Here is a 21,233-nt window from a genome sequence, read left to right on the forward strand (position 1 = left end):
ATTCTTTCTCTTTCCCAATTAGATAAGAAAAATATCCTCCTCTGCAGACACCAAGGCGCCTCTCCTCCTGGCCTGGGATTCAGTAAGTAATGCTTTTCGATGTGGTCCCAGGTGCTCCCGCCCCAGGTTACGAATGTGCAGCTTGGTAAATATGTTTGTTTTTTATGTTAGGTGGAAGAAATTGTTCATGACGCAATTACTAGAAACCTACAAGCTTTCTATAAAATGCTACAATCGTACGACCTTGGAGACACAGGGCTCATTGGTCGAAATAATTTCAAGAAAATCATGCGCATATTCTGCCCATTTTTAGCGACTGAACATTTAATAAAGTAAGTTTTTTGGTAACAAAGTTAATTCATGTCATGTTTTTCATCGTCTGTTTTATAACTCTAAACCTTTTTCCAGGCATGTTTGCAATACTAATAGGAATATTGATAATAGCTACTGTTTATTGTGTCCTTGCTAACAGTGGACGTTGGTTGAGAGTTCGTCATATGCTATATGATTTAGTCCGCACACAACCACGTGAGGCAGCTCTCATTCCTTTTCATGGTGAGGCAGCTCTCATTCCTTTTCGTGGATAGGGAAACTGAGGCCTGGAGAAGTTAAGTACCTACTCAAAGTCACACAGCCAGTAAGTAGTGGAGCCCGGGTTCCAGGGTCTCCATGACTCCTCTGCTCTTAATCCTTATCCTATTTGACCTCCCAGGGTATCTGGCTATGATCAGCCACCCCGTAAATAGTAGCTTGAATTATGTTTTGTTAGTTTAAAACTTAACTTGTAATGGATGCGCCGGAGCTGGAGGGGGACAGGGGTATTCAGAGAAAGAGGTGAACAGCGTCTTGAGGGCCCTCTGGGCTCCTGCCCTGTGTCTTCACCCCGCACACGTCTCCTCTTCGGGCAGAGAGCCTGCTTGCTTCCCTCTCTGCAGACGACCCTGACCACCTACCGCTCGCAGCCTGCCGCCCCGCAGGGGCCGACGCCTCCCGCTCCTGCACCCGAAGGCCCGCTGTCCGCTCAGGCTCCGGGCAGCGCTCAGAGCTGCACGGCTTCAGAGGTTGTTTGGTCCAGTGTCCCCAGCGTGGGCAGTGACCTGGGAGATTACTTGAGGTGGACGTCCGATTGACTCACAGGGAAGAAAGTACTCTAATTCTCATTCAGCCCTTCCAACTGGCATGTTAAAAGTCTTGTTGGTCGCTTTTGTTTATGTTGCAGTGATTTAAAGTGACGCGGGACACAGCTGGTCCCTGGTGGCGGTTGGCCACTTGGGTTTCCTTTCGTGGACGCTCGTGTTTCAGAGCCCGTTTCTCCTGTGGCTGGTTCTTGTAAGAAAAGAAAGGTTTATCAGAAGAGGAGGGGGAGGCAGAGGCTTCCTGAGCAGGAGAGACTCACAGAGAGCGTGGCGTGCTGGGCTGGGCATTTGCGCTCATCCAAGTTTATTGAATGGTTGTAGAAAGATCAATTTGCCAGTGTATGGAAGAAACATGGGAAAGAGGAGAAACAGGTGACAGCAAGTCAAGAGAGAAGGTTCTAGAAGGAGCTCAGGGGAGGGGTGAGGGCCTGGGCTGGGGCGGGAGAATGGAGGAGAAGCGAGAGGCTCATGTTGACGTCGGGTCTGCAGGGGCTTCAGCCACTCTTGGCCTTTGCTGTGTGTGGTCACTCGGGAGGGGGCCCAGGATTGATGGGAAGTTCACTTATTCCTGAAACTTAGTCTTTCACTCAGTGAGTATTAGGGAGTACCTAGTGCATACCCAGCCCCACATAAAAGGTTTACAGATATCCCTTTCTTTCCAGGACAGTCAAATATGGGGGAAAGAGATGCAGACAAACCCAGCATGGCGTATAAGCCCTATAGGAATGTGTGGACAGGCTAGAAGAACACGGAAGAGGAGCGCTCACTGACAGCCGGGTGGGTGGGGCAGGTGGCACCCGTGCGGGGAGCTCCCCAGGGATGTGATGCTTGAGTCTGGAGAAGAAAGAGAAGGGCATTTCAGGACAAGGCATAGCAGGGAGAAGCCCAGAGGACTAGGGGCACATGGCACATTTGGGCCCTGACAAGTCACGAGGGACCACTGGGCCAGGACATTTTGTTGAGAAGAACAATAGGGGGATGATGCTAAGGGATGGGCAGGGTCAGGCACCATACTAAGGAACTGGATTCATCTGGAAGGGCAGTGGTTCTCCACCAGCATCTTAGAACCATCTGGAGGGCTTTGAGAATCCTGATGCCCATGCCCCGGCCACAGGCTGAGCCAGGCATTGTTGTGTTAAAGTCCCTGCTGGCTCCCATGTGCAGCCACAGTTGGGAAGCACAGCGGAGAGGGAACTGGAGCCTGTGAGGTGGTTTTGGATAGGGGCAGGTGACAACTTCAGATTTGTGCTTTATAACGATCCCTCTGGCTCCAGTGAGGAGAACGGCCTGTAACAGGGAGAGAGGAAAATGACAGGTGCTTGAAACAAGTGGTGGCAGAGGCACTGCAGAGGGGTGGCCGCTTTGTGATGGCGGAGGGTCGAGACTCGGTGACTGCGGACGCGGAGGTGATGGAAGAGGAGGGAAGGGAGTCTCCGGTGCCCGCCAGGGGCTGCTCGAGCAGCCGGGTGAGAGGCCGTGCCATTGCCGGTTAGGAAACACTGAAGGAGTCAGCAGTTGGGGTGAAGACACCTGAGGGAGACTCCAGGAGACGTGGGGCTCGGGGAGGACTCTGGGCCGAGATGCAATGCCAGAGTTGCAGGGAGTGCGGAGAACGCGGTGTTGAGAAAAGGATTCACGTGTGTCATAGACATCCTTTGCATTTGCTTGTGCGCCGGAGGTTAGAAGTTAATGGAAAGCCAGACGCCGAAGCCAGAATTGAGAGAGAAGAGAAAGCAGATGGAGCCAGGACCGGAAGAGGGGCAGGGAGGAGCTGATAAGGGAGCTGCACCTCCAGACTGCTGTTTGCTCCGTGCACGGGGAGGCGAGACGGAGATCATGAGCTGAGAGGGGAGACTGGGGGTGGGGCAGGGAGCTGGGAAATTGTTACAGGTTTGGAGCAATTCCAAGGGGCGAGAGAAGGGAACCTCTTAGAATCTCTGTTTTCTTGTCCATAAAAAGGAAGATGTCACCCAAACTTCAGGCATTCATATTCTACCTCAGTACATTTTATTTTCTTTATATCAACTCTTCTTTTCCTTGAGTATATTAATTTGTAAAAAAAAACCAAGAAACAAAAAACACGCTTTTCTCATCACCGTACATGTAAACAGCATCACTCACCCTAAAGAGGCTATCCTAAAACAGGATATCATGAAAACAATATGATTCAGTCCTAATGAGATGTCTCTCTCTGCCAAAGGCTCTGAGCATGAGACTTGCAATCACTTTGTTAAAATGAAGGTTAATCGGTAGAAAAAAAATTATATGAAATATGTTAGATATCACTTGAAGTAAAAGAAATGCAAATTTGCAAACATACGTTAAAGATAGTGTTCAGTGCTGTCAAGAAGGTGGAGAAAGTGGTCCTCTCACCTGTGTTGGTGGAGTATGAATGATGACCCCTCTTTGGAAATCTGTTTGGTGTAACAAGAACCGCCCGGAATGGAGCTACCCTTGGTCTCTGTAATTCGTTATCATGAACACCCTTGGAGGGTCGGTCAGTGTACAGGTGGAGTAACTTGCCAGACTTGCCAGGTGCGTGGCCTGGGGTAGGGTGAGAAGGAACCCGGGGTGAGTCTAAATTTCTGGCTCGAGCCCCGGGCACTCAGGATTGTCATCAGAGACAGGGAAGCTGGGGAAGAACGGTTTCAGGAGTGGAAATCGGCAATTCTGTTCTGGACATGTTAACCTGGGGAGGAGATTGGTGACACGTCACCATCCAGAGCGGCTGGTCCCTCTGTCCCCACAGTTACTCTCTGTCACCCAGCTCCTTTTTCATGGCTCTTATTTGGTTGCTTATGTCTATTATCTGTGCCGGCCACCAAGGAGGTAAAGGCAGGGACTTTGTCTGTCTCTTCAGCCCTGAAGCCCCAGTATCTGGGGGTAGAAAAGTGCCCAGCTCATGGTCAAGGCTCCTTAGGTGTTGAGTGAGGGAATGAATGAATGAACAAATGAATTAATGAATGAAATCTAGTGTATTGGTCATGTAGGCAATTGGGTATTTGAGATGGCAGCCTCTCTGATCCACTCTCCATGATGTAGCCAGGCTTTGTCTGAGCTACAAGTATGGTCACGTCAAAACCCTGCTGAAGGCGCTTGGGTGTCCTGTTGCCGTTAGGAAAACATCCAGACGCATTAGCAGAGTGTGGCTTCCCGGGCCCTCATGATCCTCACGCCTTTCCAGGGCTCGGGCTCTGCAGCCAGGCTGCCTGGGCTCACATCCCAGCTCAACTCTGGACTAGCTGTGAACTTGGGCAAGTTACCCACTCCTGGCCTCTCTTTCCTCATTCAAATATGACTCACAAGAGTTGTGGGAAGAATCAAATGAGATAATGGACATAAAGCCTTCCACCCGGCGCCGAGTCCCCAGGAAGTTCTCATAGATGTTTGCTGGGGCTGTTCCTGCTGGTCTCAGCTCAGCTAGACCGAACTGCTTCCTCTTTCTTGAAAATGCCGAGCCCTCTCTTGCCGCTGGACTTTCAGATGATCTGTTCCCTTGGTTCTGAATGAACAGTTTCCTGGCCACTTGAAACTCCATGAGGTGGGGATTGCTCTAGTTTGTTCACAGTTGTAGGACAGTGCTCAGTACTTAGTAGCATGAGTATTTATTGAAGCAATTATAATCGCGAGTACTTACTGAGTGAAGTGTGGGTTCAGAGCTCGTGCTCTGACCCCTCGTTGTGTGTAAAGCATCAGTCTGACATCCTGGTACTGTTGTTACTGCTGCAGCGTATCGAGCACACGCACACAGAGCCTGCCAGCCCCAGGGCCGGGAGCTTTGCATGGATCCGCTTACTCGATTTTTACAATAATCCTTTGAGTTGATACTTTGATTGTGTGCATTTTACAGATGAGGAAACTGAGCGCAGAAAGGAAAATGTGCCCCAGGTCAGCGGTTCTCAACTCTTTTAGACCCTTAAAAATGATTGAAGACCTCAAGAGTTTTTGTTATATGGAGCATATCTACTGGTGTTTACTGTATTAGAAATTAAAACCGAGACATTTAAAAACCATTATTGCAGAAAACAAAAATGTACTTCCTTGCTGTGTTTCCCTGTGAGCTCAGGGAAGACTTTGGAATTTCAAAATAATGGTTTTTGTTGGATGATAATGAGGTCACAGAAATGATAGCAGGTGTAACCAAGGGTAGCCGGTAACGAGCTAGTAAAGTGCCGCAAAGAAGCTGAGTTAATCCCTGGAAACTCACTCCAGCTCCTCATTTATACCCTAAATGTTCCCACAGCCTTGGGGAACCCAGCCTACACGGGCACGCCTTCCATCAGCCGTCACAGCGAGGGGTGATCACGCACCATGTACGTAGACTCTGAGAAGTCCCTGTCCACACGTGAGAGACTCAGAGTGGAAAAGACACGTGACGTCTTAGTATTAATGTGAAATGGTTTTGGCCTCACTGGTGCCCTGGAAGTGTCCGCAGACCACACCTGTGGCCGCCTGCCTTCAGCCCTGGAGCTATGACGGCAGAGCTGATGTTCAAATCCAGGGAGGCCGATCCCAGGGCCACGCCCGTAACTGCTGTGCCCTGCCGCCTTGTATGTTGTAATGAACATGCGGAATTTTGTTTTGGGCCTCAGGCTTTACCAAGTTTGCAACAATGAGCATGTACAACTTTTATGATTTGAAAAATATTAACAAATGAAATGTTGACAAAGAAATAGATCCTGCCACATTAGTGGTTTCTTAAATTTTTCTAAAATATTTGCATATGCCGAAATTCTCATATAAGTATTTCCATAAGTGTTGAGAACAGCCGACGGGGGGCACGTTACCCTTTCTGTGCTCAGTACATAAGATAAATACTACCAAAATTTCCAATTTAAAACATTTCTTTCTTTTTTTACATTTGTTATATCTGTATTGCAGTATTCTGTACAAACAATAAGTTGCATGAATTTAAATGATACAATTTGAGGAAATCCATCATGTGTATACATCCATGAAACCATCACCAAGCTATCAATCAAGACATCAAACATTTTTATCACCCCCAAAACTTCCTTGTGCCCTTTTGTGATTCATCTCTTCTACCCCTTGCAACCACTGATCTGCTCCCTGTCACTACGGGTTACTTTGCATTTTCCAGGATTTTATAGAAATAAAAGCATACAAGATGTCCTCTTTTTTGTCAGGCTTTATTCACCATGCATAATGATTTTGAGATGCATTCATGTGGTTACATGTATCCACAGTTGGTTCCTTTTCATTGCTGAGTAGAATTCCATTCTGTGGCCTTACCACCATTTGTGGATCCATTGTCCATCTGTTGATGGACATTTGGTTTATTTCCATTTTTCGGCTATTACAAATGCAGCTGTGCATATTGTACAAGTCTTTGTGTGGACACACATTTTTATTTCTCTTGGGTAGATGCCTAGGGCTGGTTTCTCTGGTAAATGTATATTCAGTGGCCTAACTGTCTTCTAGAGTGGTTCACCATTTACATCCCACCAGCAGTGGGTGAGAGTGGGAGTTAATTCACATCCTCACCAGCACTTGGTGGGGTCCGTCTTTTTAATTTTTGCCATTCTAATGGGCGTGTTCTTATTCTTTTTAAAATTCAGACTCTGCAGTAAGTTTCAGGATAGTGCTTCGGGAAGGATCCTTTACAAGAAGCTGTTGGCATGCATAGGAATTAATGGCCCACCCACCATCTCTCCAGTTCTTGTTCCGAAGGATCAGCTGTCGACTGAACATTCTCAACAAGAGGCACAGCAGCAGCCGGATCTTTCTGAGAGGTAAAAAAAAACAAAAGCACGTGTTAAGACCATAGTCCCTGTTGTGGAAGAGTAAATATTTGTTGACTAAATGAGTATTTTAATATTTTATTATTTTGATAAGAAAGATGGCAGACTATAAATACAGTGACTAGAGTCAGGGAATTTTAGAGCCAGCAGAGATCTTAGGAATTATTGAATTGACCTATTAATTTTGGAGATGAAAGCAGAGGTCTGAGAGGTGTGGGGCCTTGCCTCAGGTTATTCACAAACTTAGTGGCCATCGTGCGTGGATCGAGAGCCCAGGACTCTCACCTCCCAGAGGGCCTGTCTGCCACTCAACTATTACACACCTGCATGCACATTTATTCTTTTCCAGAAACTTAGATTCCTTACCACCGTTTAATATTTATTGCAAAATACACTCATTAAACCGCTTCACATTTTCTAATGTGAATGACAGAATTATTAAATGATTGCCAAATTGAATTGTAACAGTAAAACATACTTAGTCAATCTATTAAAAATCGGACTGATGAATATGCTAGCCCTTCTTCATTTTGAAAAATATAGGTTTAGTCTAATAAAAAGATATTATTTTAACTTGCTTGTTCATAGCTTATAATAAATCCATAAGGAAAGGTAAAATGGAGAACTATTCAGCAGACTGCACTTTGTCATAGCCCTTTTAAAAAGTGCTTAAGTAGAGAGTGATGGGAATATTTTAATGCTATGCTAATGGGATTCGAATATCTGGGCATTTTAGTAGTAGCTGCCTTATAAATGGGCAGAAAATGGTGTTTTAAGAGAAAGGTTAAATATCCTGTGATGAGATATGCCTGCCTCCTAAAACCAGTGAAAGAAGTAATGGCAATTAAGCATTTCATAAAATGTGGGCATTCCTGGAGAGCTCCTAGAGGCGACAGAAGCAGCAGGAAGGAGTTGGAGTCCATTCTCCATGACCATCTCTTGGATGTTCTCCGCCCAAGATGGGGCCCGAGAGATTTCTGGAAAGCTGAAGAAATGATTCTTCTCCAGTCTCGCATACACTCTCACTCTCACACACCCAGCACGTCACATCGCATGAAATCTATATTTTATACATCAAGTTGATTGTATAAATCAGCTTGGGGTGATTGTGGACTTCCCTTCCTTCCCGTGGATGTTTGATGACTTCTTTGATCTAGTTACCACAGAATGGCCTATTTAATTTAAAGCTCTATAATGGGCCCTGACTTTTAATTTTCCCTGTTCAGAAAAATACCCTTTTTCAGCCACGTCTGCCCAGTCACATGCCAGCTCAAAGCACAGTGGAAATCCTAGCCCAGGGACAACATGTCCTCTTCCCTGAAGCTCTGCACCCCGCCTGCCCGCACACACTGGGGCTGCAGGAAGAGCTTTGACCTGACCCGGAGCTGCTGACCTCCAGTTCTGGCTCTGGAACCTAGAAGAAGTCCCCACGTCTCTCTGTCTATCTGAGCGTCTGGTTCCTCGTTTGTGAACCGGGGGTGGTAAACTTCGTGGTGGTGGTGGGTGGCAAGGGGGATGGGGAGGTCCGTAGGAAGTGCTCTGCTGGATCTAAGTGCCTGCTTGTGATTTTAGAACCAAGCCCGCCGAGAGTAAAAGCACCTTGACCAAGAATATGACCAAGGATGAAGTTATCGAAAAACTCAAAAACTGTATACAGCAGCAGGACCCTGTGTTCAGAAAGCGATTTCTTGACATCAGCAAGGAACCTCATGGCAAAATTAACGTGCATGACTTCAGGAAGGTAGGAGAATGGGTTTGTCTGTGTTCTTTCTCTCCTGAAGAAGTTCAGTTGCTTTCTTATACTAACACGCTCTAAAGCATAGGAAGTAAGTTTTCAGTAAGGGTTTGTTCCAGGGCAAAGCAGATCCATTTCTAGGCATCTTTCAATGATTTAAAAGGATTCTTTTAGCCAAAAATGTCTTTGGCAACTGTCTTCAGAGAATATTTTGATATGGATGTGGCTGGTTTTTGATATTTAAACTTTCAAAACAAAGCATTCGTTGATGCATTTGGCCGTCCACTGGGTACCTGGCCCATGCATCCTGATTATGAAAGCTGCTTAGGCCCCTCCCCGCCAGTGAGGAGCCCGTGCTGCTGTGATGACAGAGCTGTGGTTTGTTCCTTGAGAAAGCGGGAAAAAACCCGGGAGTAAAATATGGGATGCTCAGATTGCTGATTTGCATGTGCTTATGGGAACAGGCAAGGGCTTGCCAGAAAGGACATAGACTTCTCTGGAATTAATTTAAATGATTGCTTAAAATTCCTATTATGATCCCTCTAGTAATCATCTTCAGCTATTTTTAAGGAAAGCGTGTCAGCTAATGTGTAGCAGTGTCCACGTGGACAAATTTAGAAGAAGGCAATGAAATATATTTCCAAGAAGAGAATAATTATATTAGTAGCTGCTATTTATCTAGCGCCTGCCCCCATGCCAGGCGCTGTAATAGGCTCTTAACCTGTCTTGTTTCCGAGCCTCCTGACAGCAGCATTGTGGAGGACGGTGGAGGAGGGAGCAGGCTCGAGGCACAGAGGTGGGATTAGATAGCTATTGAGACCATCCAGACCTCCCCCTCCCCAAACAAAACAAAACAAAACATGTGCAGAACCCAATACTCTGTGAGCATATGGGGCATAGTGAGGAAGACAGATTCGAGAAATACTTGGGCATAAGTCAGGGGTAAGGGAGCGGAAAGACTTGAGGATGGTTCCTAGACTTCTGGTTTGGGGGACCAGGTGCCTGATAATTAGTCATTGATGAGTCTGATGAGAGCAGTTTCTGTGGAGGGAATGGTGGTAAGTGGGTGAGAATCATCTAACTCTGCCAGGGCGCCTTGTCCTGGATTCTGTTCCCCCCATGTCACCTGGCTCTAGTCCTGACCCCTAATGCGTAATAGTCTCCAGGGATCGCAGTGCTCAACGTTCTTGATTCATGGAGTCAGTTCATAGATTCATAGACACTAAGAATGGACTAATCTGCCTCTGAGTTTTCAGAGAGGGGAAGTGGTTACCTTAGAGAAGGGCAGTAGGTGGGGGCAAAGCTGGGATTAACACCTGTGGCTGCTGACTCTGAGGACAGCTTCCCACCTCTGATCACCTGAGAACACACTAGATCCGTAAGCTCCGCGGCGGGTTCTTCCGTCTTACGGCTTTGTTTGCATTGGTAAGCCAGTGCCTCCCTTGTCCGCATGTCTAGGTCGAGTCCCAGACCACTCTCCTGAAACTTCAGGCCCGGGTACCCCCCTGCCCACTGGACCACACTGGTGTCTGAGAGATGCCTGTGTTCTCCCCAAAAGCCACTCTGCCGGCCGCCTTTCCGTTCTCAGTCAAGGGCGACCTCTTTTCCAGTTGCTCAGGGCTAGAATCTTGGTGACTTTCTTGACTCTGCTCTTTCTGCCACACCCACATCCAATTCATCAACAAAGCCTGTTGGCCGCCTTGAAAACCGTCCCGGAATACGATGACCGCTCCCCACCCCCACTGCTGCCACCCCTCACCTCTCGCTGGTTATTACAGCACCTCCTCACCGCTCTCCCTGCTCCTGCCCTTGGCCCACCACTGTTTATTCTCAACCCAGCCTCCAGAGTGACCCTCCAGCAAGTCAGTCAGAGGGGGCCACTCCCGCTCGGAACCCTCCAAAGGCTCCCCGTCTCACCCGAATAAAAACCAGCGTCCTAGAAAGGCCTAGAAGGCCCTGCATGACCCCACCACCTGTTAGCTCTCTGACTTCACTTCTCACCACCCTCCCCCGTGCTCAGCACACTGCAGCCACACCAGCCTCCTGCTCTTCCTCAGACATGGACCCGCTCCCGCCTTTGCGCCGGCCGTGCCCTCCTCCTGGAGCGCCGTTCCTCCAGTATCCGCGTGGCTGCCCCCTCACCTCCTTCAAGCCTTTGTCCAATGGCACTTCTCCCACTGAGGCGACCCTGACGTTCCCGTGGCAAATACAACCTGCCCTCTCCCCTTGATCTCCTTCCCTCGATTCCTCTTCCCACAGCGTCATCTCCTACTGCCACGCATATTGTACTTATAGTCCTTCTGTTCATTTCTTTATTTTGCTTGTTTGCTTGTCTTCCTCCATTAACCCATGTGCCCCAGAGGTAGACATTTTCATCTCTTTGGGACAGTGATGCCTTCCAAGTGCTTCGCACATGGTAGGGCCCAGTAAACGTTTCCTGAATGAATGGATGAATTTCAGCAGAACTAGAATCCCCAGTGGAGCCCTGAATGGACGCCACCTGAGGCCTGAGGGAAGCGGGGTTTCAGAAGCCCGTTGGGATTCCTAGACATGAGGCTGGTTCCCACACCTGTCCGTGGCGGAGCCCCTAACCTACCTAGCCCCCTTCTCTGGCCCCTGCGTTTCTCTGCATTCGGGACGACCTTGAGGGGCAACTCCCTGAACAGTTGTTCTGCTGTGCTTCCTGGCAGTCCCTGCATCCCTCTCCCTCTCCCTGTTTCTGGCGTCCCAGAGACTCCCTGTCTCCTGCAGACGTGCCCCTGGCGAGGGGAAAAGGGAGACAGAAACCACGAAAGACCCACGTGCCAGGAGAGACGTTCGTTGTTTTTTTTTAACATAGAAATTAACAACCAATTCACTGTGAACCCAATTAGGCAAATTATCCTCTGGTTTCTCTCCCGGTGACTTGTTGGGTTTAACCTTTGGGAAACATCCTGTCGTGCCAAGCCCTTTTAGCTTGAAGATCCACAACCGTGGGGTGGTTTAAACAGTCTACTAGGGATCTGAGTTTGAACATCATAAGCCGATAATTTCAAAGCATTGTGCAAATTGTCGTTGTTAGTTGAAGAGATTGTTTATAGATCAGGGTGATTCTACTGCCAGTGAAGTCAGAGCTAGGAAAATCACGGGCTCATTCTGTAGAAAGAAAGAATTTAGGTTAGACGTAATGCAGGGCATCCAGATGTTAAAGGTTTGGGAAGGTTGAACTTCAGCGGCAGGGAAAGCTTTGGAGTCAACTCCTCTAGAGATCTGTAAGTGTAAATGATGATGATAGTAATTCTGTCATGGTGACAACAGCAGTGATCACACTAACTGCAGTGAGCACGCTAACCATCACTGCGATCACGATGAGGATGCGAGGGTAATCGCTCCAGCTACCGCTCCTCGAACCCCGTGTGCTCAGGCCCTATGGACGTTGCTTCACGGATGCTGTTTCCAATCCTCACAGGTGCCCCATGGGGTGAGGTATAGGTTACCTTCTACCTTCACAAGTGAGGAAACCAAAGCTTAGGAGTGAAGATAGTGGCTCAGCATTGCTGGGCTGGGAAGCCGTTCAGTCACTTGCATTTGGATCCATGTCTGTCTATATCAGCCTCAGGCCCTTGCTGGGTGTAATACGAGCAGCTGGGTGTAGTGTAGACTGGGTGGGTGTAGTGTAGACTGGGTGGGTGTAGTATAGACTGGGTGGGTGCAATTGATGGCGGCTTCCACCTTGTATCTGGCCTGAGTTTTGTGAGAAGGAGGCTAATTTTGATAGCAGTGCCCCTCTTCCTGTCATTTTGGTTGTGGCTATGCAGTGGTCTTGCCCTTCTCTTCCCCCAAATCTGTATCACACCAGTTACAGCAGTGAAGTGGTTGCAGCGTTACACCCCAGGGGAACTGGGGGTGAAGCTCTGAGTCCCGTGTATCCGCCTGCCCAATTATGCCTGCATACGGTGGTTCATCATCTGAACGTGGGTCGCGCTTAGCCGTTGTCCTGGATACCTTGGACTCTAAACTAGAAGTGCTAATTATTTATTCTCACCAGCGTCACCTTCCCTGTGGCAGGGGCAGAAAGTGGTTGGCTGTGACGCGGGTTCAGTGAAGGAGAACTGTAAGAATAGAATCCAGAGCCAGGTGGGAACTTGCAGGTCACCAAAGTCATTGAGTCCCCACATTGTCACTGCAGAACACTGTTACGTGTTCTCACCACCGTGGTCAAGAAGGTTCTGTCCACTATACAAAATCTGTTAACTAATCATCTATCTCCCCCTCTTTTTTCTCGCTTTAATCTAATTGATGCCAGAGTTTCTGATTAATGTGAGATACCAGTGACACCACACTGAGTTGACAGTCCTGACAGAGGCAGAGCTACAGCAGTTTTAAGGAACTCAGTGTGCTTTTCACGGTTAAATGTGTCATTTCCACTGGGGATGGGGAAAAGGACTCTTCTTTCTGGAATTGTGCTAGACCTGGTCTGGGTATTTTGTGTCATGCATTAAATCATTTCTCACAACAACCCTGTAAGGTGTGTTCTTTCATCCAGCAAACCCTCCTCTCCCAGTTCATTGCTCTGGCCACTGCACCACATGGCCTGTGACTTTTGCATACTTTAAATGTGTCGTTTTATTTAGATAACAAGTCAAGAACTGGTGGTGTTGCAGGAAAACTGTTTTTGAACTTGAGAGTGATTTAGAATCTTTATATTTCTTCTCTAGATACTTTTTCCTCCCCTTTCCCTCTCCTTTATATGCTGAGTTAGCAGCAAACCCAAAAAACAGTGTCTTAAATAAGAGAGGTGGCTATTTTCCTCTCTTGTCACAAGGAGTCCGGAAGTTGTCCATACAAGGCCAATGCAGCAGCTCTACAGTGTCTTCAGAGACCCAGGCTGCTTCTAGCTTTCCACTCTTTTAGTCTCATCCTCATGCATATAAGATAGCTGCTAGAGCACCAGCCATCACACATGTTTCAGGCATAAAGAAGGGGAAAGATGAAGGGCAAGAGGCTTAAGCCAGACAAATCTTTCTTTTTTTAAAGGGCTTTCTTGAAAGCTTCTTCTAGCAGCTTCTACTTACATTTTATTGACCGGGACTATGTTATTTGAAGAGATATATATATGTATAAAATATATGTGATTTTTTGGCTGGGTACATTACTACCTCCAGAAAAAGCAAGGTTCTGTTCCCAAGGGAGAAGGAGAGAATATGTATTAGGGAAGCAAATATAACCATCTCTGCCGTCCTTTCTCCCAGTAACATTTTGAGGGTGCCTGTTGCAGACCTGGTCTAGATAGGACTAAGCCAAGTGGGGAACATGGGTAAAGCAGAAGTTCCACTGCTTGGGGCCAGTGGCCCCCTTGGGAAGCAGCCTGGGAACACAAAATGACAAAACACCCAAGGACACATGAGTCACAATTGGTCTAATTGAGTAATTAGACTAGTTGAGCTATTCCATCCATCAGGAATTTGAGGGCAGCTTTACAATTCGAGTTCCCTCTAACTGGCTGTTCCTGCTGGAAAATTGTTGTTCTTCACCCTCGGTAAACACACTGAACACTGTTTAGCTCACTGTTATTCTTAGTCCCATCTCTGAGTCCCAGCTGGGGCCTCTGGAGGCAGACACAGGCTGCAGAGCTCACCAGCAGACTTGCAGAGCCCCTGAGACCTGGACTGGGGAAGCAAGGTCTCTAACAGCCCAACCCAGCAGCCCAGATTCTTAGCGCCCTCGGCTCCTTGCTCCTCAGCTGCTGGAAGGCAAGGACAGCTCGCTTTGCTGAGCAGGAGCCGAGCGTTCCTTCTTTCTCCCAGCAGAGCAGCTCACGCTCTCTGGCGCTGGTCAGACTCACATATCCAGGGATTTGCCTCCTCCCCACCCCACGACCATCACTTCCTAATCACGTACGGTCTCACCCACTGAGGGGACAGGGACCCGGATGTAAACCAAGGCTCACGAACACCACTGGGCATCTCCTAGCCCTTGGGTGTGGGTGAGAAAACTAAATGACTGTGGTGACTCTGGGTGAATTCGATTTTTTTTAAAAGTGAAGCGTTCAGTATTTTCATTCATCTGGTTTGAAATCTTCCCTTGGGAGCATACAATTCTGGGAAACAAAACAGACATTTAAAAACTCTTCATTATGTATTATGGTCAGTTTTGGGAGGGCAAAAACACACAACTAAGGGAACAGTAAGAGGGACAGACACTTCTATGGTAAGAGAGACACAGATGCATCCACAGGAAGTCAGAGCCCAGAGAGATAGCGGGAGACCTTTATGGGGTCATCTCCCCACGTTTGCCCTTTTAGGGCTGTGGCTGCCAAAGGCTTTCAGTGTCACGTTGAAACATCCTGCGTGTTGACCACTGTTGGCACAGACAGGAGTTCTTGAGGCTGCTCAGAGGCTTCATCAGACTCAGCACACGGAGCACAGGTTTCCCATCCTGTGAGGGCTTTTGACCCAGCTCAGAAAACACTTAGGGAGAATGGCAGAAGTACCATGTTCTTGAGGACAGGTGGTGGGGAGAGGATGGGTAGACTTAGTTCTTTAGCTTCTTGTTCCAAAAGCTTCTTGATCTTGCAGGAGTACCCAGCTATGTGTTCTAGGTCCCTTACATCTTCCCTTTGTCTTACATGGCCCAAGCCCCACAAAACCATCAGAAGTCTATATTTATTTCTCCATCTTCCGGCAGGAAGCCTCTGCCGGAGGCCCAGCTGGATTCTCTCGGCACCCGGCTGTGCCCAACTGGCCGGGTCCTCAGGGCAGGCGCAGTTGCAGACCCTCAGGTGTCAAGTGACTGTGCCTCGAGGGCTTTCCATTGTTTCCTTTGTGCTCTCAGGGCCTTGCTCCCAGCTGGGCCTCTGTCTCCTAAGAACCACAGCATGGGGACTTGCATTCTGCTTTTCAGAAGTTTTTGATTTAGGTCTTTAGACTCCAGGCCCGAGCAGGTCCAGAGGTCAGCTCATCTGGAAGGGGAAACCAGTCACGCTTTGAGCCTGCCCCTCATGTCTCCAGTTTTGCCTCTGCAGCAGCACATAACTAGCGAAAGCTCTGCTGGAGTGGCCCTCTGCCTGGCCCAAACCTTTCTCAGTCTAAAGTCCACTCCCAGAACCATCAACCGTTCCCCGGGGAAGATGCCATTGCTTGGCCTCAGTTCACCTCCAAAAGGTCCTTCCCGCCTTGGAATTTCAATCCCTTCAGACCTCAGGGCTTCCTTGGCTCTCTGATGCCTTCTTACTATTTTGTAATTGATTGGGCTCTTCTGGTTTTCATTGAGAATAAAATAGGCTTGCTATGGACTACTCCATCCTATCTGGAAGCAGAGGTTGAGATCTGTCAGTTTTATTAGTCTTCTCAAAGGAACAACTTTATTTGTATTGCTATGTTTCTCTTGTATATTTGTTTTACATTTATTTATTTCTGCTGTTACCTTGATTATTTTCTTCCTTCTGCTTGATTGGGATTTATTTTCTGTTTCTAATTTCTTGAGATGTAATGTTAGACCACAGCTTTTCAGCCTCTGTGTCTCTAATATACAAATTGATGGCTATACATTGCCCTCTGAGTGCAGGTTTAGTCCCACTGTGCAAGTTTTGTTATATCGTATTTCCATTATCATTCAGTTCAAAATATTTTATAATTTCCCTTGTGATTTCTTCTTTTTGTGGTGGTTTATTTAAGAAGCATATTGTTTAATTTCCAAACAGTTGGTATTTTGTAGTTTACCTTTCATTATTGATCTTAAAGTTGATTCCATTGTGATCAGAGAACAGATTCTAAAGTCTAAATGACTTCAATCAAGCCTTGAAATACATTGAGGCTTGGATTATGACCCAACATATAGTCAATTTTGGTAAATGTTCCACAAGCCCTTGAAAAGAATATGCACTCCATCACAGATGCTCAGTTTTCTAAGTATGCCAGTTAGGTTGATTTTATTAGTTGTGTTTTTCGTAACCTCTATGTCATCAAAGTTTTGTCTACATGTTCCATTAGCTATTGAGAGAAGTGTGTTGAATTCGCCCACATGATTGTGGATTTGTCTAGTGAGATCCTTTTTTATTCTGTTGATTGTTGCTTTATTCACTTTGAAGCTAAATTATTGGGTACACATAGATTTAGAATTGCTGAAACTTCCTGTGAACTGTCTCCTTTATCATTATGACATGACTTTCCTGATACAGAGAATTGCTACTTGCCTTCAAGCCTATTTTTGTCTGATAATAATATAGTTACTCCAGCTTTCTTTTGATTAGTGTTAGCACGGTATACCCTTTTCTATCCTTTTACTTAAAACTTTCTGGATGCTTATAAAGTAAATCTCTCATGGGCAGCCCGTAGCGTGACACTCTGCTACTTGGGGTATTCAGTCCGTTTTATGTTTATTGAATTACCGATATAGTTGGTTTTATATCTGTCATCTTAATTTTTTTCTGTTTGACCCAGCTATCTCATGTTTCTTTTTCTGACGTTTCTTACCTTCTTTTAGATTATTCAACTATTTCTATTATTCCTTTTCCCCTCTATTAGCTTGTGGGTAAGCACGTTCTTCTGTCGGTCCTAGAGAATGCAGCACCCATCCTGTCTTGTTGGGTGTGGTTGAAGAGCAGTGATTATGTGTTCCACCTCCCTAACAATGCCAGCCTTTAAAAAGACTTCAATTTCACTTGCCCAGTCCTATCTTTTGTGTGTTGTCATGCATTCCAATTTTACATATATGGTAAATCCCACGAGACACCCTTTTATTGTTTTTAGAGTAAATAAGCTGTCGCGTGTATCTACCCAGTTACCCTTGCTGTGCTTCTTTCCATCTTACATTTGTGCTTGCACCTGGACTCTCTTATTCTGCCTAAAAACCTCCCTTTTGTACTTCTTTAAGCAAGTGTACTGGCAGGTAATTCTCTGAGTTTTCACAGTTTATTTGATTTCCGTAGTTTATACCTCACATCCTTCTTCTATCCAGGATCCCCCATGACATCTAGTCGTCACGTATCCTCAGCTCCTCTAGGCTATGGCAGTTTCTCAGGCTTTCCTTGTTTTCAACGACCTTGACAGTTTTGAGGAGGTCTGGTCAGATATTTTGTAGAGGGTCCCTCTGGTGGGGTTTGTCTGATATTTTTCTCAAGATAGACTGGGGTAATGTTTTTGGAAGGGAGACCACAGAGGCGAGGTGCCCTTCTCGTCACATCCCCTCAGGGCCCGTGCTGTCAACGTGACTGATCCCTGTGGTGTGGACCTGGGTCACCTGGCCCAGGTGTGTCTGTCAGGCTTCTCCACCGTCAGCTTACTCTTTCTCTCTCTCTCTTTCCATACTGCACCCTCTGGAAAAAAGTCACCATGCACAGCCCACACTTAGGGAGTGGGGAATTATTATGCGCCACCTCTTCAAGGGCAGAAGATCTACATAACATGTTTAGAGCTATTTAAAAATCTTTTTTCTGCTAACTCCACTATCTGGGTCACCTGTAGCTCTTTTTCTATTGTCTGTTTTTTTCCTTGATTTGGGGTCACTGGTCCCTCTCTTGGCATGCCAGACAGATTTCTATTGAATGTCAGATGTTGTGTTAAGGAAATTGAGAGGCTCTAGATAATGGGTCAGTCTTTCCTTTGGGACTGAGTTGATTTGAGGCTGGACTGCAGTGTCTCAAGGCTGCATTTGCCTCTTTCTTTTTTCACTCCTCTTCCTAGGGTGTAGCCTCCGAAGGTTTTAACTCAGAGCCTGGGTCGTTCTCTGAGCCCCCACCCCTGAGAAATCCTGGACTCTAACCTCTGTTCCCTCAGGACCACAAGGTGACAAAAAAATTCCCTTCTGCTTTTCAGAGGCTTTCTGCCTTGATTCTTAGTCTTCTGCCCCACAGGGCTCCTGAATTCAGCAAATATTTTGGGGGGACGCTGGCAGTGCGGGCTCAGTTCTCTGCTTCCCCATCTCGTTAGGAATCTGGCCATCAAGTCTCTAATTTTGGTCTCTGTGGTCCCGTGAGCTCGTCACAAGCTCTGCTTGCTCTCTGTCTGCTGGCAGTGACATCTGCCTGGAACAGCAGCCCCCTCCTGAGCCTCGCCCTGCTCCCAGAATGGGTGAGTGCCTCGCTTCTCCTCAGACCCCCTGCCCTCAGCTTGGTGTCCCTTTGAGTCCTGGGGGCCTCAGCAGCTCCCTCTACTTCCAACAGATGTTTGCTGTATTTTATTTGGCTTTTCTGTTTGTTCACAGTGCAAGCACAGATCTGCAAGCTGAACACTAGCCCTTCCCTTTTTGATGGGCATTCACTTCTTTTTTCCCTCTTGAAACAATCTGTCTTTATATACTGAAGCTTTTATTTCTATGCAATGGATTCCCAGGAGTAGAATTGCTTGGTCTAAGATAATATACATTTTTTATTTTAACATGTGTTGCCTGTTTGCTTTTTAAAAAAAACACTATAGCGTTTCATATTTCTAATCGCTGTATAAAAGTATCTTTTTCTCTAACCCCTGCTATATAGTATGATAGTTCTTTTTAATTTTTGCTGGTCTGATAGTTTTAAAGTGATAGCTCAGTTTAACTTTAATTTGCATTTATTTCCCTGACTACGATAGCTCAGTTTAACTTTAATTTGCATTTATTTCCCTGACTACTCATGAATATATGCTTTTTTTTTTTGGCCATTAGGATTTGTTCTTCTGTGAGTTGCCTATTTAACATAGAAGCCCAGGACCCAGTTTCCCCCATCCTCTAGACTCTCACCTCTGGGACTTTCTCCCCTTCATGCTCTGTATCTCTGGTAATCTGACCCCAGCCTTGACTCTCCCAGCTGCCACGGCTCTCCTCTGACACTCTCTCCTTTGCACCAACTCGAGCCTGGTTGTCTCCTGAGGACACTGCTCCTCTGCAGCTCTGTCTCCCTCACTGAGATGTGTGTTCCACCAGAGCAGTTAGCTGTGTCTTTTTCACTCTCCTCCCTGTCCCCAGCATCCAAAACAGGAACCAGCACATAATAGGTACTCAGTAAATTTTTTTTAATGAACCCAATCAGTTTTGAAAAGCATTATAGTATTTTGGTTTAAGATGTTGACTCCGGAGCCAGGTTGCTCTGTTACTTAGTAACCATGGGGCCCTGGGGAAACCTGTCTGTGCCTCCGTTCCCTTATCCCTAAAGTGGAAATCATGGTAGTAACTACATCGTAGGGTTATTATAAGGATTAAATGAGCTAGAATAGGTGCACTAGTTTCCTAGGGATTTGTAACAAATTACCACAAACTGCATGGCTTAAAACAACAGACATTTATTCTCTCACAGTTCTGGAGGCCGGAGTCTGAAATCACAGTGTCAGCAGAGTCGTGCTCCCTCTGATGGCTGCAGAGGAGGGTCCTTTCTTGCCTGCTCCAGCTCCTGCTGGTTGCTGGAGACCCTTGGCCTTCCTTGGCTTTGTTGCTGCCATGACGCCAACGTCTGGTCTCTTCCTTCTGCGTCCCTGTGTCTTCACACGGTGTTCTCTCTGTGTGTCTGTGTCCAAATTTCCCTCTTCTTATAAGGATTCTAGTCATGAGATTTAGGGCCTAATCCAGTATGACCTCATCTTAACCTGCTTCCATCTGCAGAGACCTGTTTCCATTAAAGGTCACAGTCACAGGAACCTGGGTTAAGACTTCAACATGTCTTTTGGGGAGGACACAGTTCAACTCTGTACAACACATAAACCCTTTCAGTCGGGCCTGGCACGTGAGGGCAGGGACTCAGCTGTTCTGGTCATTCTCGTCTTCCTAGTGCCTTGAACAGTGCTTGGCATATAGGTATCCCAAAAGTCTGTTGAATTAGTTAATCACTTATCAACCCATTGTCTTCTGCATTACAAATATATTTTTAAAATCTATCCTTTGTCTTTTTGTTTTATTGTATCTTTTGCCATTAAAATGTTTTAAGTTTTTTGTACAAATATCTGTCTTCCTTCCTGTCTTCCTTTTTTTTGTTTTTTGTTTTCTAATAAATTCTGGGTGTGTAGTCTTGGTTAATAAGATGTCATTCGTCTACTCCCTGTGTCCCCCTCCCGTATTTTACAGATAATCTCCTAGACTTTCTTGCAAGAATTTTACTGTTTTATTTTTTAAATGTAAATGCTTCATCCATATGGAATTAATTTATGTATATGGTGTAAGGTGAGGCTCTTCTATATTTTCCCACCGAATCAAATGATTATCTTTGTCATTTGTGAAATTCTCATTATACTAGGGTCTACACTGAAAATTCTCATTTTGTTATACTGATCTATATACATCTTTGTCTATATCAATGCAATATGTTTCTTTTTTTAATTTGATAAAGCAGCTCTTTCCCCATTTTTCTTCCTCTTTATGTTTTCTTGGCTATTCTCAGGCTAGGTTTATATTTTTCCTTATAAACTTTATCCAATTATCCCCCAAATGCATTATTAGGATCATAATTGGACTTGCATTCAATTTATGTATTAAAAACATATCTGCTTTTGAAATCAAGGAGAGAGAACATAAAGGAATGCACAGAGGGAGACGACAGAGAGCTCGTCATTCCTGAGAGAGGGTGGCAGTCAGTGTCACCTTCTCCTGCCCCCTCGACTTTGTGCTCGGCTCTGGGCATCTCGGTTTGTCTCCATTTACCTCGAACAACAGACCCGA

The 21,233-nt window shown here is 46.3% G+C and overlaps 1 protein-coding gene across 2 annotated transcripts in view; it reads left to right on the top strand.

Annotated features, from left to right (window-relative positions):
* Nucleotides 1-21,233, top strand: part of EFCAB6 (EF-hand calcium binding domain 6) — a 250,224-nt gene that overhangs the window by 123,757 nt on the left and 105,234 nt on the right. For both annotated transcript variants that reach the window (XM_087448778.1, XM_087448779.1), the window contains 4 exons: nt 23-82; nt 172-332; nt 6,716-6,889; nt 8,471-8,639. In XM_087448778.1, coding sequence (XP_087304904.1) covers nt 23-82; nt 172-332; nt 6,716-6,889; nt 8,471-8,639 — 564 coding nt within the window. The remainder of the gene's footprint in view (nt 1-22; nt 83-171; nt 333-6,715; nt 6,890-8,470; nt 8,640-21,233) is intronic.

This window comes from Ceratotherium simum, chromosome 25 (assembly GCF_057802395.1).
Source record: "Ceratotherium simum simum isolate JZ-2026a chromosome 25, ASM5780239v1, whole genome shotgun sequence".
In the NCBI taxonomy this organism is placed as follows: Eukaryota; Metazoa; Chordata; class Mammalia; order Perissodactyla; family Rhinocerotidae; genus Ceratotherium; species Ceratotherium simum.